At 39.2% G+C, this 27,315-nt stretch overlaps 1 protein-coding gene across 7 annotated transcripts in view; it reads left to right on the top strand.

Annotated features, from left to right (window-relative positions):
• Window positions 1-27,315, top strand: part of NRG3 (neuregulin 3) — a 695,884-nt gene that overhangs the window by 639,265 nt on the left and 29,304 nt on the right. For all 7 annotated transcript variants that reach the window (XM_064430253.1, XM_064430250.1, XM_064430251.1 and 4 more), the window contains 2 exons: window positions 21,724-21,826; window positions 26,794-26,920. In XM_064430253.1, coding sequence (XP_064286323.1) covers window positions 21,724-21,826; window positions 26,794-26,920 — 230 coding nt within the window. The remainder of the gene's footprint in view (window positions 1-21,723; window positions 21,827-26,793; window positions 26,921-27,315) is intronic.

The following is a 27,315-nucleotide window of genomic DNA, read 5'->3' as shown; positions in this document are numbered from 1 at the left end:
GTTTGGTTAATCCAGTTTGGCCTGGTAAAACTCCTGTGTACTCTCGTGTACTACTCATTTAACACAATCTAAGTGTATCCTCATTTTGTGGTGTTGTAAGCAATAATTGTGCTGAAAGTCTACTAGAAGGATGTTTGGAGTTTTAACAGACACAATTATTGTGTCATATAATTCACAGCCGTAAGAGCAGTCCAGTTTTAAGGGGCAATGCAAAATTAATCATTCCTCTCCATGTCTTCCACAGAAAATAGCTGATGTTTTCTGGTTTTGCTACGTGTCACGCATTGCCTGCTTCAACAACAGCAGATGATGAGGCACTGACCCCAAGCCCTTATCAAAGTAAAATTTCCAAGCTGAAGTTGTATCAGAGCTGGTTTACATGTGGAAAAAATATAGTATATAAAAAATATAGCACTGTAGAAAAAGTTATCTCACAGAAGATACTAGGAAACCATTTATCTGCTTATCCATCACAGGTGACTTGTAGGGTGAAAGCAAGGCTGTGGCACTTGGAACCATTACTTGCAGTATGAAGAAATGAAGCAACAGCCAAAAGAATAAGTACAGAAGATAAATGTGCATTTATTGTCTTCATTAAGTGAATAAATCCTGCTTATAAGTGCCATGAGCTTCCTCTGTACAGAGTTGTGCATCTCCACAGAAAACACAGTGTGGATTTAATAGGAAGGTTTTGCTGTTGACTTTGAGGGAAGGCTTGGAAAATACTCATTTCAACAGAGCTATGCTTGCTTACTCCCTTTGAGGACCTGTCCCTCTTATTTTAATTAAAAAGCAGCAGACAAAATCTGATCATACAGAGTCTTCTCTGTACCAACCCCAAAGTTAAAATGAATTCTTTGTGCTCAGTGTAAAACTGAATTTAGCAACCATGTCATGGAACCAGACCTTCTGCAGCATGCTCTGAAAGGCAGTGTCATGGGAAAAGCAAAGGAAGCAATTGCAACATTCACTTTTCCTTTTTATTGCCAGAACCATACCAGAAATGTTTTTAGGGAGCAACATTTAATTAAACTGTTATCAACTTTGGGGTATTTCATAATCTCACCCTTGGCATTGTCTTTTTATTAGGAAAAAGCTTAAGTGACTATGAAATATAATGAAGGGCCGTGGGGAGGGCTCGCACACCACAAAGCTGCTAATCCATTGGAGACTTGTGGGGGAAGTGAGCATTTTTCAACAGCAATGCAGAGCTTTGAAGGTTATCAGGACCTTTTATCTGCTAGTCAGCTTTCTCTGAACTTGAAGCTCTATCTGTGTCAAGTGCATCTCAGCAAATACCCACTGAGCTTTAGGTGGAAAGACTAACGTATTGCTGCTTTTCCTCAAATGTTTTAGATCCTTCTAGCTGTTTATTTGCTTTATGTAGCATGTGGGAGCCTGAGTGAGAGTCCAGGACATTAAGCACAATATGTGTTCAATGCTCCTGAGAGTTTATAGTGCAAAGTCTTAGGTGTTGTTCAGACAGTGTGGGTTTGACACTGCAAATATAGAGATACATATCTGTCTTGACCTCAAACTAAAATAAAAGATGCAGACTGATCCAGTAGTAGCAGGAGTGCAATATTTTCCTCTCAGGTTTGTTGTTTTTGAGTAAGCATCTGATCAACTGGGAGCAAGCACAGTGCCTGCACTTCACTTTCATATTTTATTTCCTATCATTAATTCTTTTTATTCAACATGGAAGTCTTAGCCGTAACTGGGAACAAGGTGTCTGAGAAAACACTGACTTTGACATTTGTACTCAGTCTTTTGTTAAGCCTTGCAAAGAGTAAGGAGAACAGTTTGCTTTGTGAAGGAAGAAATAAACCACAGGAGCATCTGAGAATATATAATTATTTGAAAGGAAGTTAATAAGTAATTTTGTAAAAAGTCTTTTGGCTGATTTTGGAGTTTCTGCTGCTGAATAGAGCTCCTTTGGTTTGAATCTTGCCATTCCTAACCACACACTCCCAGTGATCACTCTGGGAGCTGCCACCTCAGTGTTTAGTTAAACTTGCTCATGTCAGGCACTTTAATACAGCTTTAAGTGACAGCAGTATTGGCTGTCCCCAGCCTCATTTACTGGTGAATAATCATGTCATGCAAAGTCCATTACTGCTGTTCTGCATCCGTGCTGCTGAGCTTGCCCGTCACTAGCAGCTAACAAAGAAGCACAACATAAATTAGCCACTTAATTTAATCCAAAATGCAGCTGGAGCATTCATTAGGCTCCTTGAAAAATCTCATCTTAACTGTCAAAGCTAAATACTTTCACCAGTTGTTGCTTGTTTGTTTTTTCTTAGCAGTAAAAAGTTCTGGAGCTTTGACTGAAGTTTTACATCTTAATTTTTTGGGAGGAGTGGTAGGCTTGTTTGCTTTAAATTATTTTTTACTGAAGATGTAGTGTTCCACTGTGGTACAATAATTTACATAAATACTAGTTCTGACTTTCTAACTGTTGTCACTGTGCCTTCCACAGAGCTTTAAATATTGTGGTCTTTATCAAATGCATTGTTGGTAGGATTGGTGTAGATAGCATTTGCCAAGGCTTACTGAAAAGTTCCAAAAACCAGAGAGTGCACATCTTTAATTTGTTAGTTGGCTTGAGCCATTTCCCCACACCAGAGGTACTAAAATCTGCCATTCAATGGAGCTAACAGAGAACAGTTCACCCTGGCTGTGATCGGGACACTCACTGTGTCTAGGTTGCTCCTACCATTAGCAGCAGTTGAGTAAAATTTCAGAGAACATAATTAACTTTTTTTTGTGTGTGTGTTTTCTGTTTATAACCTCAAATCCTCGCTTCCTCTGTTACATTCTCTTATGCCCAGTAAGCTGTTAGAAGAAAAATCAGTGATTTGTGTTTAAAGTACCAGAAGTGGGCTAATCAGATGCCACTGCTCATGCCACCAGAATGATGTCTTAATTGGAGCTGACTGGGGAATGTCTTAACTGAAGTCCTCAGTATAAAGCAGTGCTCCCCAAGTCATGGCTGAATTTTGGCTGCTCGTCAGCTGAGTTCCTCCCGAGTCTGTTCAGGGGGTGTAGCAGCAGGATGATGGCAATCACTTGTCTTGTGGCATTTATCCCTGGGATTCTCCACTGAGGAATTAATCATGTGCCATTAATTTTTTCACCTGCATGGGGACTAAACCAAATCCTGGACTTGGCAGCTAGAAAATCTGTTGCAGGGGCAGACTTTGAGACAGAGTGAATTTTACTTCTGTTGGTACAACTGAAGTCAATTCAGTCCTTCCTTCAGTCAAATATTTTGACACAATCCGAGTTAATCAACCTCCTCTTCAAAAAATATTGAAAAGGTCATACAAATTAGTATCCAATTGGGAAAAGGGATTTGCATTAAAAAAAAAAAACAGGAAGGAGATACATATCTTATCTGAGTGCAGTAACTGTTAAGTTAAAAATAATTAAGATATGAGACAGCAAGTATCTCCACATATATGTAGAGAGCAATTTTCAGTAAAATATATGCACTAAGGTTTTACCCTCTTTTCAGTTAATATAGAGGTAGGGATTGGGAGCTCACTTTTTTTTTTCAATTAACAGAGAGAACAGCTACTTGATACAATTCAAGTGGTTTACCATGCATTGCAGGTAAACCTGGTAAATTGATTATCTGCATTTCCCAAATAATTTCACTTGATTATTAGTGATAATTGCTGCTCATTAGTGAAAAAAGTTTAATCAATGTGTTAACATCACAGAAATAGCAACAAAAAGCCAAATGTTCCCAGTGTAGCATTTGTTCTCCTCACCTGGCACTTCACTTAGATAGCTCTGTGTTTTATTGCATGGTGAGAATTTCTACACTTTAGGCTAAAAAAATAATTTTATAGTACTTTTATTTTACACTGATATAATTTTCTAAAATCTTTCTTTCAGTGCTGTGTTTTTCTCTGGAGAGGAAAATTTTTTGGAGCATGTAAGACTATTCAGTGGTTCAGACAGAAATTCTAAGGCATTATTTTACGTATATATAAATATATATGTATAAATTCGTTTAATAGTGATGTTTATAGTTTCCCATAGACATGAAATATTTCAGTAAAGAAGGTTTAACAGGGTACAGTTTGGCTGAGGAGGAAAAATTTGTTTGGATTGGATTTATTTAGACTTTTTTCCCTCTTTCTCTGCAGCTTCTATGAGCTGCTGAATAGCAGAGCTATTGCTGGCATTTGGCTATTTGATTAACATACAAAGGTTTTTGCCTCATTTCATTTCTGAATATTTTTGAATATGTAAAACCCCTTGTATTTCCTTCTGTTAAAAAAAAAAAAGTTGTTTGCATTTGATTGCATTGCTGAATCTCTAGTTCTAGGGTATGAAAGGAGTAGTTTGTGCCTGTTAGGGGGGAGCAGATGGTTTTGTTTCTTGTCTTTGAAGAGATCTTATGAGATTACAGAGTTCTTCAGCCAGTAGGTTTTCACTGGAATCATACTACAAACAAGGGTAGGGACCATGTTTTGGTAGTGAATAAACCTATATAAGAAATAAAAGTTATCATTGGTAGGAAATAAAGCAAATTCTAACCTCAAAAAAGTTTCTGAGCTATGTTGACTTCATAGGTCCTAAAAGGTCCTTGTGTCCTGGTATGACTTTTATATCAAAATGATCCAGCAAATCAAGCAAAACTATTTAATTGAATCCTTAAATGCAAAGCTAAAAATATTTTCTATAAGCTTCAGAATTAACCCGTATATTAGAAGTTTTTGCAGTTGTTCATTAATTCCTTTTTTAAAAGACAGTAGGTTAATACACAGAAACCAGAGGTTTGAATTAAAAATAAATATACATAGCTTCAAAACTATGAGGGGCTTTTAATGTTTCCTTAAAAGCAGAATCTCTGTGGTCTAATAGGAAAGATAATTGTAAAAGATGTTTATAATGGAATAATTATAATTAGTTGTTATAAGATATAAGCATGCTATTTTTCCATACAGATAAAAAAGCAGATATGGTTATTAGAAATCTGGTCAGACATTTGGCAATTTTAACACTAGGCAAAGCTCTCATTTGGAAAGGTTGAAATAAAGTTCATACAGTACTTCAAAATAAATCATTGCATTATTCCAGAGGCCTGCATTTTCATCTGGAGAGCAGCAGTGAATAATAAAAGCAAGTAGTCTTTTTGTTTTGTAAGCTAGGCAGATAGGACATATTCAGATAAGACAATTTAGAAGGCATTAAAAGTCAGATTATATCCTCCTGGATACCCACAAAGCTTACTTTTGTTGATGCTTTGCCTTCAAGGGTATTTGTAATTTAGGAGAGAAACAGGAGTAATGTTAGAGAAGCAGAGTAAGGTACAGTGGGGTGTCATGCTGGACCAGTGCATGCCTTGAGCACTGATGTGTACATCAGCTGCTTGATCCATGTTTGGGAATTTATTTAGAAAAAGGAAGAGCTGCATTTTTTATTTTCTAAGAGAGATGCTTGGCATCATCATTTATTTTGTTTCTGCTAAACCTGAGAGGCTTTCAGGTAGTAAAATATTTTGTTCCCCTGGAAAAGCCCAGTGGCTTTTTGGACCACTGACTTTCCTCAGGAAATCTACTGCTTGTTTTGATTGTACTAGGGATGAGCTTTCTTCCTGGCTACTTCCTTCAGCACCTAAACTTGCTCTAATTATTGGCCATGGAATATTGCCAGAGGAGATTTAGCTTACAGGAACAGGGGCACTTGAGAAAGACTGCCTGACAGAGGCGTGTGTGTCTGCATAAAAACCTGACAATGCCTACTGCAGAAATCCTGGAGTTTAGCCCATGTTGGGTAGCTCCCGTCAGTCCTTAAGACAAAGTAATGGTTGTCCATTTTGTGTGCATGTTGTTCAGCATCTCTTCTTTGATAGCAGCACTGAAGTTTACTGAAGTTGCAAACATGCATGCAGAAGTCTGTTGCATTTCAGCACTGTAAAAAGTGGCCAGCATGTATGTGGGAAGCACTGAGCAATCAAGTCTTCTCCATTTCTTCAAATCCTTCCTTCTTATCTTTAATCATTTCATCCCTCTCCCTAGCTAATTCCCTGATGTACAGGAATGCTTATATGTGTCTTCTTAATTGGAATCTGAAAATGTTTATTCTTAGGCTTTGGAAGTGTAATTTAAAAGAAAAAAAAAGCAGCAGACCCAAATGTCTCTAGACAGATATTTAAACTTTGAGACTTCCTTTATCTCAGATGTTTCTGCTCCATTATTCATGGGAGAGGGCTTTATATCACTTGTACCTAGCCAGCCACAAACTTGTTCTGTCAATTTCAACCCATTTCATATTAAAGATTAATTAACAAGATCTGAATTTTCTTTAACCATTGTGGGAGCTTTGGGGAAAATCCTAGCATGTGTATGCAATTGCAGCACTAGACCACACAAACTTAAACAAGATAGTTGAGGTAGCAATAGGATTCAGAAGGATTTACACAGGCTTTCAAAACACCCTGATGGGAGGATGATTTCACTGCTCTATTTCCTTTCCCAAGCACTCTGAAAAAGATGCCTGGTACTGAGCCAAACACCAAGCTAGAAAGTGTAAAAGGGTAAGGTTTGATCCAGGGTAAATTTTGATCTTGCATCTGGAGAGTGTTTCACATGTCTTTGTGCTATTGGATGTTAGTTGTAAAGGTTTGCAAATGAATTTTTCAGGGATTCCTTCAGAAGCATTTCCAGAGTTCCTTTTCTGCTTCTGTGTTGTGACTGTTCTCTGCCTGGTAGGGAAATGATGATAGCCTTCACTGGAGTTTGTTTAGCTTTTATCCACTGAATAAAAGTTAAGGACTCTATTGAAAAATCGCTGTATCTTTCTCAACTACTTAAAGCTTTTTTTTTTTTCTTTGAGAAGGACTTCAGTGCGAAGAATCAGCCATTAACTCCTCTCCATGCAGGTCACAGAACTTTTGGAGTAAACTGTTCTCAGTTTCATAAAATTATTCTACTAAAAATAATTGGGGTTCTTTTCAACAATTTGGCCCCGGTTACCATAAATAGGTCTTGGATATCTTTTTTTAAGCATTCATACTGGTCTTTATTAAAAAAATGTGCTAAATCTTGTGGTAAGCTACAAATGTACTGCAAGAGTTACCCCTAAAGTATTGCCTTATGGTTTTGAATCCACTGAAGCAAAAATACACACTTTAACACAGTCACTTACTGAAGGTCAGCATCCCATAAATTGCTTCAATGACTGGATAAATTTGGAGAAATCCCCAGCATTTGATGGAGATGTCAGTGCTGGTTCTCTCTGTAAATTCAACTAACACAGGTCAGAAATCATTGCAGGACATAGTTTGGTTCATAAAGTTGTACAACTTTAGGCTGATTTCAGAATATCTGGAGTATGATGCTGTTTTTGTCAAAAAGTTAAAAACAAACAAAAAGGTTTAGGACAGGAATGATTTAGTACATAATTCCATTGTGAGACAGATAACAGTAAAACATGGAGCAGGAAACAGGTGGGCATAGAAACACCATGTATTCAGAGGGCATCCTGGACAGCATTTCTGATTCCTTGCAAAATGTCTGGTTAGAGGATTAACAAGCCTCTGCCTGGGAAAATATGTCCTTCAGGCAAATAGTGCAGTTGCATTTGTGAAAATACTCTTGGTGAGCTGAAATCTTTTGTTTCCCAACAGGCATGATCCATGAAGGCTTTGCCTATTGGAACATGTAGGTGGGAGTTGATTCTCTTGTCTGTATTTTATAAGATCTAATTCTGCATTATTGGAACATTTGATCTTCCTTGTGCCAGTCAAGAGTACCTGGAAATAGATTTTTGGTTCAATAAGAGCCATTTGAGAAAAAATGTAAGAGGACAGCTCACAGCTGAATGACAGTTCTTGTGTTTCTACTCTGTTATGACTCTTAAATTTTCTTGCATATTGCAAAGTGGAGCAGAATAAGTCCCACTGTTTCTAGCAATTCTTGATTTACTTTGTGCAAGACTCCTCACAGGTGGATTTCACAGATTAATCCATAAAAAATCACTTCTTAAGTGTTTCAAATTCAAAAATGAGTGTAAACAAGTTGGAAATACCCAGTAAGATTTAATAAAAGCTGCAAGTGAGAAGAATTGTGAGTTGAGGAATGTCAGTCTGGAAGGTTCTTGAACAGGGTTCCCATACTATTAACATAGTATAAACACATACATATTTCTGATATATATCACTTACATAAACAAAACTGGTTTAGAGGAAAAGATCTCTCAGCTGAGACTGCATGTCTCATTTATTGCTAGCACCTGAGGAATCTGTTAATCTTTAACTTAGGAACATATTATTAAGTTCATTTATCTTAGTTCACAGCTACCACCTTTGCATATCACCTCTGCATGCTCTGACAATATTGTTAAAAATGAAATTGATGGTAGCGATATATAGGCAACTTGAAGAATCATGTTGTTTTGTGATTGTTTCTTGGAGTTGATATAAGATGTATACCCCTAGGATGATGAATAGAAAGGGGTCATGTGAAGGAATCTCCTCTCTGGTCCTGCTCAGAGAGGCAAAACAGATAGGAGCTGTCAAAGAGGATTTATGAAGAGCAACGTGGAATTGCAATATGTTTCCTTTGGCTTTTGTTTTCCTTTTCTTTTTTGACAGCAAAGAAGAACCTCAAAGACAGTTAAGATGTTCAGAGATTTTACCTAAATGCTTTCTTGATAATTTTGCAAACTGGTTTTTTCCTGAATTGATGACATAACTATCTAAAGCTATATCCAGCAGGAAAACATGAAGGTAACTCATTTTAAAATGAGTAACTTCAGATGTAGGGGAGAGGACAACGCCTTAGAGCCAGAGGCACCGGGTTGGCCAGCAGGGAAGCCTTTTGGTGTGGAATTTCAGTTGCAACCATAAAGACATCTCCGTGAACTCTCACATGTTGTCCACAGCTTGGGCCTGGAAGCAGCACGTTCTGCCCAGTCTTTTCTTTGGTGTTCTTTCCCCTGTTGCTTCCAGGGCAGTGAGCAGCTGCTGCCTCCTGCCTCACCGCCAGCCTGCCCTCAGTCTCTCAGTGCTACCCGAGATCTTCAAAATGTGTCTCACCCAGGCAGGAGAGAAAATGGGTCGCAGGCAAGCCCAAGTAGGCCAAGCTATTGCCGTTCAGCTGCTTTTGTTTGAGTTGTTCTCTTCAGCCTCTTCAAGTCTGCTTACTCTTTTCACTAAGCTGTACTCAGAGCTGTGGTGTTTCAGCAGTGTTTGTAAAAGGCGCAGGACCTCTAGCTATGAGCTGTCCATCATGACTGCCACAGAAAGTAAAGTGAGTGTTTTTAAAAGATGTGAGGCTGAGGGATGCAGAAAGGGCTGTTGTGTAAAGCATGAGTCAGAAAACACTTGGCCATTACTGCTTGGCGAAGTGAGCTTTGTGCTAAAACGTTGTGATGAACCAGATGTAGTGCTTGCTTCTGGCACAGTATTTCCATTTGCAGTTTTTTAGATAAAAATCATGACTAGAAATGTTACAAAGCACATCAGAAGCTGCCCTGTGCTGTTGGAATCACTGTTGTGTATGACAGCTTCTGGCTTGTAAGACCCACCCAGGCATTCTGTGGAGAAATGTTTATTACTGGTGCCACCAGACAGGCTTTTGTTGAAAAGGTTTGACATTGGTGTAATCTGTCCTTCAGCTTGCCATAGAGTGACTGTGTAAAGCTGCTCCCTTTCATGCAGTCAGAAAATAATTCAGGAGCTCCACAGTCAACTGGTTGAGTGCCAAAAGCCTCCAGTGATTGTCCTGCTCTGCTCTGCCCTGGTGTGATGTGTGCAGATTTGGGCACCACAGTCTGAAAGAGACATAAAACTGTTGGAGAGTGTCCAAAGGAGAACAGTGAATATGGTAAAGGGCCTTGAGAGGAAGCTGTGTGAGGAGAGGCTGAGGTGCCTTGGTCAGCTCAGCCTGGAGAGGAGGAGACTGAGGGGAAAAGCCTCACTGCAGTCACATCTTCCTCCTGAGGGGAAGAGGAGGGGCAGGCACTGATCTCTGCTCTGTGCTGACACTGACAGGAGCCGAGGGAGCGGCCTGCAGTTGTGTCAGGGGAGGTTTATTTTGGATATCAGGAGAAGGTTCTTCACCCAGAGTGTGATTGGATACTGGAACAGGCTCGCCAGGGCAGTGGTCACAGCTCCAAGGCTGGCCGAGTTCAAGAAGCATTTGGAGAATGCTTTCAGGCACTTGGTGTGGGCCTTGGGGCTGCTCTGTGCAGGGCCAGGAGATGGACTCAGTGATCCTTGTGGGTCCTTTGCAGCTCAGGATGTTCTGTGATGCCAGGAATGGACACGACAAGGGCTCACTGGACAGCCTGGCCCACCACCTAGCTCTCCTCATGGAGGTTCTGCCTCACACCCAGTGGGAAACTTGTCTCATTTATTGTCTTGTTTTTTCCTTCTGCCCTGCACTGCTGGCTTCATCTTCTCAATAACCTCCTCAGGGTCAGAGATGATTTGTTGGGGTTTTTTATTTTGTTTTGGGGGGGGGGGGGGGTGTTTTTTGGTTTTTATTTTATTTTTAAGTCACTTTTAGCTTTAAAGTCATTATGTGTGTCATTCTGAAAATACTTTTCCTATTGCTGTGTTTAATTTCTTATTATTCTGTAGATTTTAAGAAATTTTGTTACACTCTATGGTTTCGTATAACCATGCATCCTTTTGATGTGGCAAGTTTATGGATTTTTTCTGACAATTACTGTGCTTCATTCTTGAAAAAAAAATTTGAAATTTAAATGTTATTAGTTAAAAACTTGTATTTTTAGTAAAGGAGAGAGTGGACAAAGTTTGTGTTCTCTTGAAGGATAGTACAAGGTTTACATAGCTTGTAGATATACCTGCTTGCCTTTAAACATGTGTTTGCATCCCTTTGAGCTGCAATTTGCACGTGTTTAAAATCCACCAAAATACATTAATACAAAGAGATTGGACTAGATATTGGGTTTCATATATATCAGTTGGGAGGGCAGGAAGCAGAGTACAAGAATGAGTAGTTCTTGTGTTCTCAAGCACTGTAAGAGCGTTCTTTTAACTGGGAGCACAGTTAGGGTGCATTATTGATGTCATGCAATATGCCAGTTGCTACAGATTGAAACGCCTTCCTTCAGTCCTTCTGAGGCACAGGGCTGGGCTGAGGCTCACAGACAGCAGTCCCAGCAGTCACACACCCAGACAAGCTGGCGTCTGAGCAGCTCAGCTCTGGCAGCTGCTGCCAGCCTGCAGCCACTGCCAAGCTCATGGAGCAGATCCCTCCACGTGGGTGAGTGCTGGGAGCGCCCTGCTAGACATTCTGGGGGCTGGGGCTTCACTCTGGCACTCTTAACACTGCTGCTTGCATTAGGAGCCTCTGAGCACCTGCCATGGCTCACTGTGAGCAACTGGGTGTTATCTTTCACGCTGACAAAAAGACTGGATGGTTAAAGGAAGAGTGTAGCTGCTTACAGTCACCATATTTACTTTTCTCTCTCTGCCAGCACAGTCTGGTTTTCCTTCTGATCATTTGTCCACCTAGACTTGAGTGCTGTAATCCTCGTGGTGAGCAAACGTGCACTTTCTGTGCTGGGGACATGAGTGAAGGGGAGGTTTTGTGACAAGGTGAGGGACAGAGCACACCAAGCCACATCTCTGTCTCAAAGTTCCACTGGCTCATGGAGTAGGCAGGGAAAATCAGCAGAAGTGCATAAAGGTATCCAGTCCTTCAATCCTGCACATAGCTGGGAGCTGTGAGTGGAGGTGGCTTCAAGGGGAGCGCAGACTGGCGCTCTGCTCTGTGTTAAGGACACTCTGTCAGTCTCTCTCCTTTTGTCACATCCATCCCTGAGTGCTGGCTTGTGGGAAGTTGAGGCTTGGAACAAAAAGAAGACAATGCCTAAATACATAGTCCTGTGCCTGCAGAGTCTTGTTCAGAAACTGAAGTCCTTCAGTGGGAACACAGTGTCCCTTGTCACATCTTTCTGCATCTGACTAAGCCCTTGTCCTTACCCTCTGAGTCCTCACCCTCCAGAGCCCTCCAGGCAGAACATCACTTTTCTGTTTAGGTGTATGAAAAGCAAAATATGTTTCAAGTCATTAACAATCATCTTTTGTGGTTTTTCTGTCACTGCTCTCACCACATTTTTGGAAAAAAAAAAAAAAATAAAAATCCATAAACGTGCCCTGGTTAAAACAGTAGCAGTCAAAAGAAATGGCACTTAATTATGATATTGCTTGACTTGCTGCAAGCTCCTGACAATGTAGCCATCAACAGTAACTGTCAAATACATTTTGGCAGCTCTGAGGTTAGCTTGAGATTTGAGTGGAATGTTCAATACCAGCAACTGAGCAAGATATTGGGAGAAATTCCAGTGACAGGGCTTTGTTGATAGGAGCAATGCAGGCTCTGAGATCATCAGCTGGGAAATTAAGATGTTGTTACATTATGTGTTAGTGATGCTTAGGATCTTAGGAATAACAACCCTCATCAGCTAAGGAATTACTAAAGCAGAATTAAAGAATGCTATTGCTTTATAAAGCCATCATATTTTTATGGAATAAACTTCTCAGAAACTACCTTTATGGAGTTACATACAAAATGATTATGTCACTTCTCCAGGGCCTACTGCACTTAATGGTCTTTGGATTGATTCTTGTGTACATGTCTACATCCTAAAGGAACCTTGACAAACTACAGTAACTCATGCAGGAGGTTTGTGTCTAAATATCCTTCCCTATGGTTCCTCCAGTTGCCACCCAAAGCATGGCTGAACAAGGGCCTCAGGAGAGCTGGAGAGCTCAGCTCAGCATGGATTTTGCAGAAATGGAAGGTCACAGTGCAAGAAGAATAAAGGCAGAATGGAAGTTTCATTTTAGAAGATTTTTCATACTGATGGTGGGGGAAAAATTCATTAGCAAAGACATTTTAAAAGTGCAGAACTGTGTGTGGTTATAAGATTTAGAATGAAAAATAAGGACAAGTAGGGAAGGTAACAGACTCAGAGAAGATGTAGAGGAGTGCCAAAAAGCAGCCAAAAATTAAGATAGGAAAAAGCGGTGAGTCATCATTCTGGAGCAGGATACTACACCATTTCACACACACACACTTCAGGCTGTTACAGAGAGTTGTGGAGCTCACATGTTCTGTCAGAGCGAGCAAGAGAACCAGCTGGAGGCAATCCTGTGCTGTGATGATTCTGCTTCAGCAGGGAGGTTGGACCAGGTGACCCCTCCAGTGATTCCTTCCAGCCTTACCAGTTCCATGTATAATACTTTCCGTGGGAAATCTATGGTTTGAAGGGTCTCTAGGACCTGGCAAATAATTGCTATCCTTCAAGAATGGATGTGGAAACCGAAGCACTGGGAAAAAAAGCTTCACCAAAACAAAATCCTTCTGGAAAAAATGTTACTTAGTTAAAAAACAAATCACCATATGGTTGTAATATTTTTCAATCTTTAATCTTTTGTTCTTTATGCTTTGAAGCTTTTTACATACCTAAGACATGTAGTAGAAGTTGGAGATGCTTGGAGCTGTGATTTTCAATAAGTAAAAGTGACATAAAGACTTGATGGTAGAGCAAGTAGATGAAGTTTCAGATTTTAACTTGGAGGTGTCAGTACCTAGCACTCAGGTGGGTTTTACTGTAAGTTCAGCAGTGTCATGCACTACTTAGCAACAATTGCAACATCAGGTGTTGCTAACATAACTCTCATACTTTGGAATCCAAAATGCAGCACTGTACCAGGTAGCAGGAAGAAAACTAACTCTGCCCCAGCCAAAACCAGTGGCTATTAGTTTTAGCTATTGGTTCAGTACTGAGGCAATAGCAGGCAAGGGTGCCATAAAGAGGCTTTGCGCCACCTAAATGTGCAGAGCACTGAAAAGGCTTAGAAACCCTCCTGCTGTTCCACTGGAATTTTCTTTCAGTGTGCTTTTGCAGTTGGTTTCTTTGGTATTACCCCATTGCCATTCCTTTTCCGGTGACTGATGGGTCACTGCTGCTGGTGCTGTCCATGGTGGATCCTTCCTGCCCCCCTCATTCCCCGTGCCAGGAGAAGCACTCACACAGCACTGACATCAGGCTTCTCTCTTGAGCAAAAGCACACGCTCTGCCATCAAGTCTTTGTCACTTTTGCTTACTGAAAATCACAGCTCTAAGCATCTCCAACTTCTACTACATATCTTAGGTATGCAAAAAGCTTCAAAGCACAAAGAACAAAAGCTTAAAGATTGAAAAATATTACTCATGGAGTTATAACTGAGCTAGTGTGTTTGGCTTAGTGATGAGTGTCATTTTTGGCCTGTGCCCTTCTGTACTGAACCATAGATGATAAAAAACCAGAGGTGCTCTGTGGGGTGCCATCCCCCTCCATTTTAGACATGATGTGGTGATTTGGGGGGAAGGGAAAGAGTTTCTTGGAAAATGCCTGCTGCTTCCCTGCTTTTTCTGCCAAGTGCTTCTCATTGCTTTTCTCTGCTACAGCTCAGTTGCTGGGGTACCACAGCATTCAGGGCCACGTGCAGTCCCTGCTGCCCAGGAGGACCTTGCACAAATCCTGAGCTTTGTATCTCAGATCTGCAAGCTTTCACCTGTGATTAGGGCAAGAGTTCATCTTGTTCAGGTCTAGCTGTTTGGCCTGTAATTTCACATCCTATTACTATGATACTATTTCTTCAGTGCCCTGATGCATTTTAGTAGAAATGTCCTCAACAGTGGACTAATGCAAAATAGAAATCAAATGTTTCAGATTGTTTAGGAGTTTTTTCTTCTCTCCACCAGCTATCAAATTTCTATCCTGTGAGACTTCTGCTCCTTAGGGGGCTGTTTCTTATCTTCTTATCCCTTTCACACATCAGCAAAAGTGCAGGCAGCCATCAGGCAGGAGGATTACTGCCAGAGGATCACAGTCTTAGACAGCTTTACCCTTTTATCATAAGATTTTTTCAGTGAGCTCATTGTCTAAAATATCACCATAGATATTTAGCTGTCAGCCTCTATTACCCAGATAAATTTTTTCCCTTATATCCGCACTTAAAATTAAGTTTGGGGAGGGAAGAAGAATGGCCTTCATATTAATATTTCTCTTGTATTTAGAAAACTCAAGTTAAAACATATATATTCAGATTGTATCAAAAATTAATAGGCTAAAAAATAAGGTTCATATGTAATTTTAATTCTTATTAGTATGTAATAGAAATGTATTACAGGTTGGCATACTGGGTGTATTTTTGCAACAGTAGAAAGTCTTGGAGAAACTTAGAATTGCTATAATACTAAAACTGAATTGTTCAGCAAGGAAAATTAGCGCTCACACACAGAGAACTGATGAGATTTAGGGAGTGAATTTGGTTAGTGACTGACCATATCCATCTTGGAAATAAAAGGAAAATAGGTAAAGTTTGTAATAGGATTGGTTTTTCTTACTTGTAAATTGTCAATACAAAAGCACTTGTAACAAGATTTTTTCCTAAAAGGAAAAGGTTACCTCTCATCCCTTAGCTTCCTGTGGGGCTGTTTCAAGCCTAAAATTTAATGAATATGTTGCAGTGAATGTACTTAGATGTGGCTTTGAGAGTTTGTTAGATTTGAGTTATGGAGGTAGCTGGCGCAAATCCCAAGTTGCCTGCAGATAAACAGAAAAGATAGTTTCTTAGGATACTGAAGTTAAAATTAATTTACCTTCAGAATTAAGATCTTGCTGTTTAAATGTGCTAATCAGATTTTCACTTTATAACAAGTAGTACTTCCTAAGGATATTGGCACCTTCACTCCTGCTGGAATCACAGACGACCCAAGATCTCTGTAAGGTTATACATTTGTTTTTTTGATTGTTTGGGATTTTTTGCAGATAACTCTTCAGCATTCAGCACATTTTATTTGAGGACATTTTTTCCATTGCTTTTTGGTTGAGATTTAACCTTTCACTCAGCAACCTAAAACTGAGAGCTCAGCCTCAGAGTTACAGCACATACCTTTGCATCTCTTTTCATGGTGAGTGATTACACCTAATTCATTGCTTCATTTCTAATCTCATGCAAAACCAGTGCCAGTGTAGCATTAGTGCTGTAGAATCAAGTACTCAAAATAGGTCGGTCAGACATGTTGAACAGTCTTTCTTTCCTTTTGTCTTCTGTGTATGCAGGAAATGATCTCACCAGTGTTAAATGCCAATAGCCAAACAATGTAAATATCATGCAGTTGTAGTATATAATGGGCTGCATCTATTTCACTTTGCATTCATTAAAATCCTTGTGCTGTAGACGTTCCACTAGGAGAAAAAAATTATTTTGTTCATCTTTGTTGCAATCAGAATTATCGAACAGCTCTTCCCAAGAAAGAATCACGGTGAAAACTGTGAAATGTTTTATGATCTTCTTCCAGCAGAAGTCAGCTTGCTTTGTTTCCAGTCTGAGATGGGAATCTGTTCAATTAACCTTGACTCTGTCCTCTCCATAAACGATAGCAGATAAAATTTCTGCTTCTGGTTTGGGGACCTAAGTGTCTTGAATCCCTTTAAAAGGGAAATTCTACCCAGACAGACCAAAGTCTTAAGGAAGAAAACTCTGTGGTTTTTTTAAAGTAGCTGAGACTTAGAAAAAACCATGATATTTTATGTGAAGTAATCCATATGCCCTTAAAGATGTTGAAACAGAGTTGTCTGGGGTGGGTTTATCTATTTCATGTATTTGCAAAGACTTCTTTAGAGGTTAATATGTTTATATTACATTTTATCATGTTAATCCCTGCAATGGAAGAGGCAGTATCCTTATGGTTACAAAAAGAACAAGGGTCTTGACTTAGTCAAGGTCAAAGAAGAAATTTGTGAACTGTGCCTTGTAGCATCTCAGCCATTTCGCTCTGCCTTAGCACAAGCCACAGCATATGGCAGAGAATCTGTGCAGTAGGTTTTTGCAAGTGCAAGAACAGAGAAAACTCTTGGGAGACTGGAATGTCTGATGCTGAGGCAATCACGGATTCTGTGGAACATACAGGCTTTTTTTATTCTCTTCATGAATTAAATTTAGAATGCTGTATATAGTTCAGTACTTCTCACGCATAAATCTAGCTCTATTGAGAAACATGCTTTAACTACTCTCTTTTATCTTATGGGAATCCATAATTTATTGTAAATCTTTATATTGTGGGTGATATTTCCATGTAGTCCTCCTCCATTTTTTGTCTGTGGAACTTTGAGGCTGCTGGCTGGACAGCAAAGAGGGTTTAAGTGCCAAATGATACTCGTGAGGTTCACTTCAGAAGTGAGGTTCTGGCTCTGCAGGATATTCCAATACCATGTGGAATCAAGGTGTGGCAGGAAAGGTATGGGCAGGGCGTGGAGGGAAGTGCAAAAAGTGTGGCAGTGAGGTCACAGCAGAGATCACAGCGCCCAGTTCGCTGCCTCTGCATGGCTCAGATTTTGCATGGGGACAAAAAACCCTCCCAAAGCCCTGCCTGCATGCTGCCTTGTAATCTGTTGAGGAAAAGCTGGCTCTGTGCACATGGAAAGCTATTGGGTTTCATGTATACCAATGAAAAGACATTTGTTTATAGCATGTTGTTACTTGCAGTAGTGCAGAGTGGGTTCTGTTGGGAGCAGGGAATGAGGAAGGTAAGGGGATACTGGGTTTGTGCTTTTGGGGCTGGGAGTAAAAGTTTCAGCATAAAAATTAATCTGCACCTTTATTCATTCTCATGGTGGGGGTGATTTTCATCACAGAGCAAAGGTTAAGTAATGCATTTGTATGGTAAATGTCGTAATTCCTCTGTTGGCTTGGTTTGAATAGTCAGTAATTATTCTCTGTGATGCTTGTGACCATATTGAGCTTTTTATTCAAAAGCCATTGAAATAAGCACAAGGGGGAAAGTTACTATTTTTGTTTTGTTATTGTTTTGTATAGGCCACATGCACAATGCTGTTCTTCAGATTTGAAATCCCTTTCAAAGATATTTCAACTCAAAACACACAATAGAACCAGAGGATCCAGTGATTATGGCTGGTAATGATATTGTGGATTTAGGTGCTGACAAAGCCTAGCATAATCTGTTTTAATTAACTAATTTTTTTTCCTCAGTATTATGGTTATAATCATACTCAAGGACCTTGTACCAGCATTCTTCCTTTTATATTAAAGTCAAAAAGAAGAGACCAGTTTCAGCTTATGTACAATAAAAAACCTACTATATCCTTTAGAAATAATAGCCATGAGAAAAATGTGTCCACCCTACATTTTTTAATCCTCTAAAGAAATATGTGTATACTTGGGTGGGTCTTTCCACATGGATAAAGCAAACAGGGTACAGACTGTAAATTTTAAAGAGCAAGAGAATTAAAAAACCCAAATCCCCAGGACCTGGAATATAACGTGTACCTTTTTTTTTTCATAATGTACATGAAATTTAACTGTGCTGTGAGCAGTGGGTCACCAGTAGTCATTTTGTGTTTTATAGTAGCAGCAAATGAGTGACATAAGCTTAGAAAACTTTGTAGCAGGTTGGAAAATAAGAAACAATCAATAGCATAACTGAGAATGGGCTCCACATGTAACAGTGCATGGGGAATTTTCTTTGGGAGCTCAGCCTTGCAACAGGCACCATGTTCTGTGTGAGTTTGTCTTGTCTTTGTGTTCTGAGAAGACCTTTCTTTCCGTAATTGTTATTAAACAAATAGTCTGCACCTAAACAGTTTACTACATTAATTTTCAGCACTGTGGTTGTATTTCTCTCAGTAGAGGTTGTGTATTTTTGTAATTTGAATGCTTGGTGAAATTCACGTTCTGTAGTCTTAATCCTCCAGTGGATTATGCAGGAATATCCATGGCAATTTATATTTTGGTTTTTAGCAGAAATATTTTCTTGGCTGCTCATTAAATGAGGAATCCTCTCCCGAGAGTATTTATTTCAACAGACTGTAATTGAGGTGATGTACTTCACAAGGAATATATGAATATATGTGAATAAAGAGAGACTTATCATTTCAGTCACAATTTAGTTTACCTTGGGAAGTTAGTTTCAGTATGTAAATACGTGTATGCACCAGCTGATGCAAATCCTTGAGCGAAGGAGAAGGAATATGCAGTTCTCCTCTTTTACACACTTGGAATTTCTCCAGGTTTCTGTTCTGTGAGGGCCCAAGTGCTTCGCAGTGCTTGGCCACAGCCATCTCCAGATTGGAGCCATTTTTGATGCTCCTTGTCTGGAGAGGATCCCAGCTGTGCTACCTGTGCTTAGCACAGGAGTGAGGTTAGATCAAGGCAATCATGGGGAGACCTTCATAGTTTGCAGAGAAAGACAGATTGCATTGCTGATAGTAAGAAGGTGAATTTTAAATAAAGCCACTGCAGAAGATTAGAGAATGGAAAATTGCTGAACTGATTATATTTAAAGATGTTAGAGACAAAAAATGGTGGAATCCAATACATAAATAAATATTTGCAGGATGTAAAAAATGAACAAAGGTGTCTAGAGAAATGGAATGTGGGTAATCAATAAGTACTTCTTTAAAGATGCACTGTACAAAGTAAACAAAAAGGAAAGAAAATATTGATCAGCATGTGTTGAAAGCTGGTGACAGGGATTAATCTGACTGCACAAAAGACTTAAATCTTCACATAGTTGTTTCAGCAAGATAATATTGTCTGGTCCTGAATTGCTTTTATCTTGGAAAGGCTTATTCTGAAGCTTCTTTAACAAGGCAGTGATCACTACTCAGGACTGACAAAAGAGCACAGCTGTATTAAACTCCCAATTTCTCAAAAAGAAATAGCAAGAGAAAAAATAAAGTATTTAATGAGGACTTCTGTTGAAGAAAATCAAAATTAAGCCTAGTGCATGCATTACTTAAATCAGTTTATTTTTATGAACAGATTCTTTAATTGTTATTTATATGGAATGTTTGAGTGAAACTGCAGTTCTATGTATGGTTTACTTAGGGCTTAGGGAGTAGGTGCTGACATCATTATTCAGGCAGAACAGGCTAAGAATTGCTGAAATTAGGAATTTTTTAATGAGTGTGATTACAGCAATGTAAAAATTCAAATTTGTTAGATTTGTCTATTACTGTGGAAATGAAAGGTGAGTAACTGTGTTTGCACAATTGCTTTTAACAGCAAACGAATAAATAAAGCAAAAGACATGAAACACCAAACATTTCATTCAGTGCCAGAAAGGATTTACTGTCTAGATCCAGATTTTGTACCTCCCACTGAGGAATAGGCCTAAAGCTGTACTGGAAGCACTTTTAGTGCAATGTGAACAGGATTTCCTGTTGAATTACAATTTATCCAGTTATATTTTAGACAGGTGAAAAGTGTATTTGCTTCTGTTTTATTTTTAAGATAGCATTTTAGAAGTACAACTTCTGGAATTTCAAATTTAAATGATGGGGAACTGCCAGTAGAAGCTGAGGACATTTTCTGTTTTAGATCACTGTGGTGGTGTTTGATGAAGAAAGTAGACAAGTAATTAAAAATCAAGATTTGATACTGTAACTTTATTTTAATAGCTTACAAAATAATAACTGGGTCTTACGAGAGACAGATGCTTGTGTTTAAGATTCCAAATGTTTTGTAATAGCACTGTGATATTCATTCTTGAAAAATTATTAATTAGTACTGATTAGGGTACTGCACATAGTCTTTAGTGATTTGCCTAGATTTACCTTGGTGTTTTCATACAATATTTGTTGTGAACCTGAGAGCTACAAACTTGGAGCTGCTGCCACCTACTTGACATGTGTGCCTGGTGTTCACATCCGTGGGGGAGCCTGCACTGAGGAGCTCCAGCCTAGGAGGGAAGTGTGGGTTTGTCAGCATGCAGGGCTTGTACTGTGCTTTGATCATCCCACCTGTGGGCTTTACACCTGGAATCTGTGGATGAAAATACTGGTTTTTACGTTGCATATTTGGAGAAACTGATCTTTAAAAACAGCAGTCTGTTTGGCATGTTCGCATTTTGAACTAGAAAAGCAGTTGGAAGAATAAACATAAAATATAACGCTTCAGGAGCTGTTGAATTGAATGTGTGAGTCTCCAGTTGTTTATCAGCTCCTGTCTGCTGTCATGAATGAGTGTTTTCTCTTATTTCCTTAGCTTTTTTCTTTATTTTTTTTTACTTTCATTCTGTTTGTTTTAAAGTTATTTAGAAAAGAAAATCTGTATTTTTTTAAACTAAACACCTATCAAAGCGATATCTGGTGCTCCATAGCAAAATAGTCATTGGATTCCATGCAAGTTCATTGAGTTGATTTTTTACTCAGGCATGTTTTGCATAAACTTTAGGACATGGGAGTCAGGCATTGGAATCACCACTCAAATTAAAAAAAACCTCTTATATTTTTGGGGTAGGTAAAGGAGAGCTCTGACTCCTGTGGGACATTAGAAGAGCTCTGATTGTTCTTTCCTTAAGCCAGAAAAACTCCATGGTGGTAAGGGTATTTATCCTATTGATGGCAAAATCTTTGTTGAGAAAAGCTGAAAACCACCATGTAGGGCAGAGAAAAGATTAAACTGCCCTGACTGTCATTATTATGTATCTCTCAGAGTGTACTGGGGCTATTGTCTAAAAAATCCCGAGGAGGCCACAGCTGCATGAACCTTACTAGAGGAGGAGTTCAGAGAAGGGGTTCCTCCATTCTGCAGAGGAATTATCCAGCCCAGACCCCCAAGTGTCTGTCTGTTATTAGTGACACCACGAGGTGCTCAGCCCCTTTTGGCAGGTGTGTGTGCTGTGCTTCCCTAACCCTGCCTTTGCTGTCCACAGAGAGCGAGGAGGTGTACCAGCGCCAGGTGCTGTCCATCGCCTGCATCGTCTTCGGCATCGTCGTGGTGGGCATGCTCTGTGCAGCCTTCTACTTCAAAACAAAGTAAGAGCCTTCCTCTGCTGTGTCTGGGGTTCAGCTGCCCTCCTTTTTACAGCCTTAGAGTTCTTCAGCTTCTCCCCTCCTTGTGAAGTTGCTGTTATCTCTGGTCTGCCTACAGCAGCTCCCCATGGCTGCACTAAGTCCTCCCCAAAACATAAACAGGAGCCATATGTGTTCTTCTTACTATTTTCTGATATCATAAAATAATAGATTGTGTCATATCCAGTTATTTTTTTCTTTTTTTGACAGTAATAATTTTGTGTCATTTATCATCAGTGCAATAATCACTTTGCTCTTCTGGAAACAATAGTTTAAACATACCATCTCCTTTTTGCATTTCATTTCATATCCCTGAATGTCCATTTCTGTATGCTGAGAACAAAGGTAAAGTTAGAAATGCAGAAACAAGTCCTCTGCAGGTATCTGTAACCTGTAGCTAATACAGCAGCCTGTTGAAGATGCATATGAGTGTCTCTAACACAGAAGCACTTTGTCCTATTCAAGCAGTGAAATCATCTGGACTAAACTAGTTTCAAGTGAAATATTGTCCACTCTCTTATTTTTATCTTCCCAACTGAATATTATTTTATAATATTTATTTTTTTTGTAATCTGAGTTGCAAAAACCTCATAGCAGTTACATTACATGCTTCTCAGTGCCCCTGTATCAATAAATATGTTCTCTATGGTGGTCATCCTTCATTCCTGTTCCAGCTGGAGTTAATGAGAAAACACAAATCAATGTAAAAAAGTACCTGCATGGGGCTAGTCAGGGTGGCTGAACATCAAAAATGTGAAGGTTGGCACTATTTAAAAGTTTGAATGTTTACCTGAAACCCCCTTTCTAGAATTTATTTTAATGTCTAGGAAATCTAATGAGGATTGGATTTTATTTAGAAAAAAAATTTAAATTGACTTTTTAACTGAGGGGAGGAATAAAAAAAAGTCACCAGGTCTTTTTTACCCCTTTTTCTTCCCCTCAGACTTCAGGGGTAGGCCATGAGTGAAGATTTGAGTCAGTTCACATTTTTTTCTAAATTATTCTGATGTCTTGAGGGATTTTCTTTAATTGTTCTGTGGACATCCAGAGTGACAGTGATGCTGGCTGGGAAGGACAGACTGGCAGGACAGTTCCTCCCTGGGAACTCCTTGGTTGTAGTGCAAATGTGAGCAGAGACAGGCACTTTGGCACTGCCATTAGGAATGTCATTATGCATTTTAGATCTGCAGCTCTTAGAAGGAAGAGTGAGTGAGAATCTCCCTGGAAAGGCTTGAGGGTTTTGCTGATGAAGAGAGTTTCAGAAAGGCAGGATGGGATTGTCAGTAGGAAGAACATGCAGCCAGTGGCTGAGCGTACTGGGAATGAAAAGCCCCTCTGTTATTCACAGTGCCCCTCTTGGTGCTGCAGTGCTGTAGGGAATGGTGAGAGCTGGGCTGGAACAGCCTGAAAAACACCCTGGTGGTGAGGAGAGCCAAGTCTGAAAATAGTGAGTGGAAATAACACTTGAAAGAGGAGCTTACAGGACAATAGTGCATCATAACTCAGGAGCAGGTGAGGGTGTTGGCTCTGGGGCTTTGTCTGATTATAAATATGAGAGTTACTGAGAAGAGCTGAAGTGCTCTTCAGCTGGTGCCAGGCTCTGGGAACTGAAGTTTGGGGAGAAAATGAGCAGCTCTGGTTCAGTCAGGAGGCCTCAGGCAGTGCAAGGGAGACTGATCAGTCCCAGCACCCTGGCTGTGGCTCCATCTGGTGCTGTCCAAAGAGGAACAGAAGTGCCTAGACTGGGTCTCATGGAGCCCAGGTAAAATTGTAAATGTAACACTGGCCAGTGTCTTAAGAAGGTGTAAAATCCAACAAATTTGAAGTGCCTCAACACTTACCATATGTTAGCTTTGAGTCAGCAGGTTTTTGGGAGCTTCTTTATCAGGCATATGGACCCTGACTATGCTTAAGGATTATCAAAGCATTCCTCCTGCCTGGGGGTTATCTTGGGGTTTCATTTGATATACAAAAAATTTAGAATACTGCAAACAGATATAGAAACTCTGAACAGTGAAAAGTTTCCATGAAGATCCTGACTTACTTAGTCCAACAATTCTATAATACCAGCTGGTAGAAATAGGCACTTCCCTATATGCCATTGAATTAAAAGTCCTTTTTTAAAATAGATTCAATCTGAGAAAGTTTAGAACTATAATTAAACTCTGTGCCCTTCCAATTATTCCTTTTAGGTTAATCAAGAAAGTGCTGGAAGTGTTAGCAACAGATGAAGAGTACAGTAATGGGCTGCCCTTTACAGCTTAGACTTTTACAAATGACTAGTGACTTTATTTCTTGCTGAAGTAAGAACACTTCATTGCCAAACAACTCTAAAGTAGAACACATAAGCCCATTTGTTTTGAAAACAAAACTTATAAAATAAATTTATTAATCAGCAAGTAACTTTGAATTATTAATGGTTTCTAGTTTTATAGCTGTGCATCCTATAGTTTGGCCAGATGAATATGCATAAACCTGATATTAATGTTAGGTTGCATGAACATAAAAGGAAATTAATGATTGGATTGTTTTTCTCAGCAAATTACCTTCAGGAGTTTCAATTGTAATGTTGAAGACTGCAGTAGTGAGGCTGAATTTTTACAGTTTACTTACACATGTTTATAAATATAGAAACAACTCTATTTATTTTTATAAATAAATGCAAATATTGTTTTGTAATTTTCCTGATTAAATTGTCATTTTTGTATATCTATGAGCGGTTCCCAAAATCTGATGCTGTGATCATGTTTCACTCTCATTGTTCATACCTTACATGAAGTCATGCAAAAAATTCCTGAAGATTCCATAACCATTCTGGAGACCAAGCAGGAGGCTGGTTTTCCAGTAGGACATAGGAATAGATGTGCTCATTTCCTCAGTGGATGTAATTTAAGCTGGTCACAAAATAGTTGTTCCTAAAAACGCTAAAGTTGCTTTTATGAATCTCCACTGGAATTTTATGAAAAGCTGAAGAGCTCATTTAGACATTTTACAAATTAAATTGTTCAATTTCATTGGATTCAAAGATTAGGGGATATTAAAAACATTTTAAAAAGAGATGTTTCAGACTCAACTGACTAATTTAATTTGACGCTATATCCCTTCAGATTATATATCTATTCAGATTATTCCAATATGAACTCTACCAGTTTTGGCTAAAGAAAATCTTGAATGTTTTGTGAAATTATTTTGAGAAATTGTTTCCTCACCTACCTCTATTCATAGATTTTACTAATTATGAGCTCCTAGCAATACTCAAAACATGCCACTCGTATTTGTAACATGCTTGCAATATGAATTCATTCCTTTGCATTTGTTTCAAGATAGGATGCAAGTAGAAAGCCTAAGAGGTGCTTAGAGTTCTGGATTTGTTATGGCTAATGATCTGTACTCAGGACACGAGCTGTAACAAACACTTCTGAGCAGCTACTTACAATTTGTTGAATTTAAGCAAATACTTACATTGTGTCATACTGAACCAAAACAGAGGGACTCAAGAATTATTAAAACTATGTTATTAAAATTGAATATCTGAACTGTGATACTTCTCACTACTTACTTAGGTATTGAGGGAACTTGTCCTCTCTCACAGGCCCCTCCACTGAACGCATAAGTCCTTTTCCTCTGCTTTCTTATACCTTCCAGCAGTAGACAGAGATTCCACTGCAAATAAAAAATTAATTTTATAATTCATTCAGTGTCAAATTCACCATCTGACACAAGATCCTATCATATTTAATGATGTCATAAGGCTTTCCAAAATCAAACCAGAAATGTTTCAAAATGCTGCTGAAGCTGCTTTGCTGAAATTTAAATTTCTATATAGAAAGGCAATATTTTCTTTATCTCTTCTAAATACTTGCCAGAAATCTCTTCCTTTGGGAATTTGGCTCAGCACCAGTTGCTGTCCAAAACCTGCTGGTGGTATAATGAAATGCTGCCGCTGGTGAGTCCCTGACATTACTGGGTCGTTTCCAAGGACTTTGTAGGTTCACTGCTGGAGATGCATCTTCTAGAGAGAGAAAGAAAGCAGGGAAGGAAAGAATTAAAATGGTATTGTGAAGTTTTTGCTCATCATTGTTTAAAGCTGATAGTCCCAGACAATGTAGCTTATCACAAAAAAAAAAACAAAAACTGATAAAAGAGCTTAAATGTATTTTGCTAACAGTTTTTGCCCAGCTGAGATAACTTTTTGCAGAAGATAAAAGTAATATTTAAAGTTTGCTGTCTCATATCCTCTGTCATGTACAGAACTTAAAAACTGTTTGTCACTTCCACTCAGTATAGTGTGGCAGAAACAGAAAGTCTTTGTTAACAGTATAGTTATCTCCTGAATAATGCAAGGGATTCATCCAGAGGTATTCCTAGCTCTGACAGGGAGGATTATAGTATAATAACTCAAAAACACAGTCTCAGTGGCCATACTGACATTTTTCCAGGTTTAAGCATGTAAGCAGAAGCTGTACAATACAAGATGTGTTATAGGTCAAGTCTAATCAGCCAGCAGAAATCTTTGATTCTTCATCAATTTTTATAGCCAGCAGGGGCTAATGCCTGTTTTATTTGCCAAAACCTTTTTTCCAAATCAGAGCAAAATGCTTTTTTATTATTCAGACTGACTTGCAAGCTATTGTTAAATGTGCAATAGATGGTCTTACAAAACTCTGCAGTGGCACAACGAGCACACTATTGTAGTAATCTGAGAATAGAAGGTATTTTAAAACACAAGAGAGGGTTTTTTTTTCCCCTTTGTTAAGCCTTGCCAGGAAACAACGGCTGCATTGGAATATCAGACATCAGTGAATTAGCTCAGCTGGCTCATCTAGCACGGTGAAGTTTTGAACAAAGGGAGCTGTGGCTATAAAAGTACCATGGCTATAGCAGAAGATCAAGCGAGCTCTTCCTTACGTGAATTTTATTTCTCTCTGCAGGAAGCAAACCAAGCAGATTCATGAACAGCTGAAAGAAACACAGAATAGGAAAACCTACAGCCTGAATGCTTCCAGCATGATGGCAAAGTCGGAGTGTATGGCACAAAGCCAAGTCCAGCTGCAAAATGTAAGTAATCCTGCCAGCTACAGCACTTAATAGCCTGGCTGAGTTCCTGCTGCTGATGGCAGCACATCGTCATGCTGCTATTAACATCTGAGCAATGGGAACCACAATTCTCACCTCTTTCATAAAATGTCTTCTATCAGGCCTCTTAATGGAAAGCAGGGATTTTTTTCTGAAGTTATTTCAATGGATCCTGGTACATTTTGTTCGTGTGGCAGGCTTTGCTGAGCCCCCCAGCTCTGCTTTCAGCAGTGGAGATTGCTGTTATAGTCTCCTGCAATACCTGAGGTCATACATGTCTGCATGTGTAGTGAGGGTCCTTGAACTTAAGTGATGCCATGCCTTCCAATACTTTATGGACCTGCATGAAAAAACATAGAGATTTGTCACAGTTAATT

This window comes from Passer domesticus, chromosome 8, assembly GCF_036417665.1.
Source record: "Passer domesticus isolate bPasDom1 chromosome 8, bPasDom1.hap1, whole genome shotgun sequence".
NCBI lineage: Eukaryota > Metazoa > Chordata > Aves > Passeriformes > Passeridae > Passer > Passer domesticus.
Note: the sequence above shows the minus strand (reverse complement) of the source record. Positions and strands in the feature narration are given on the sequence as shown.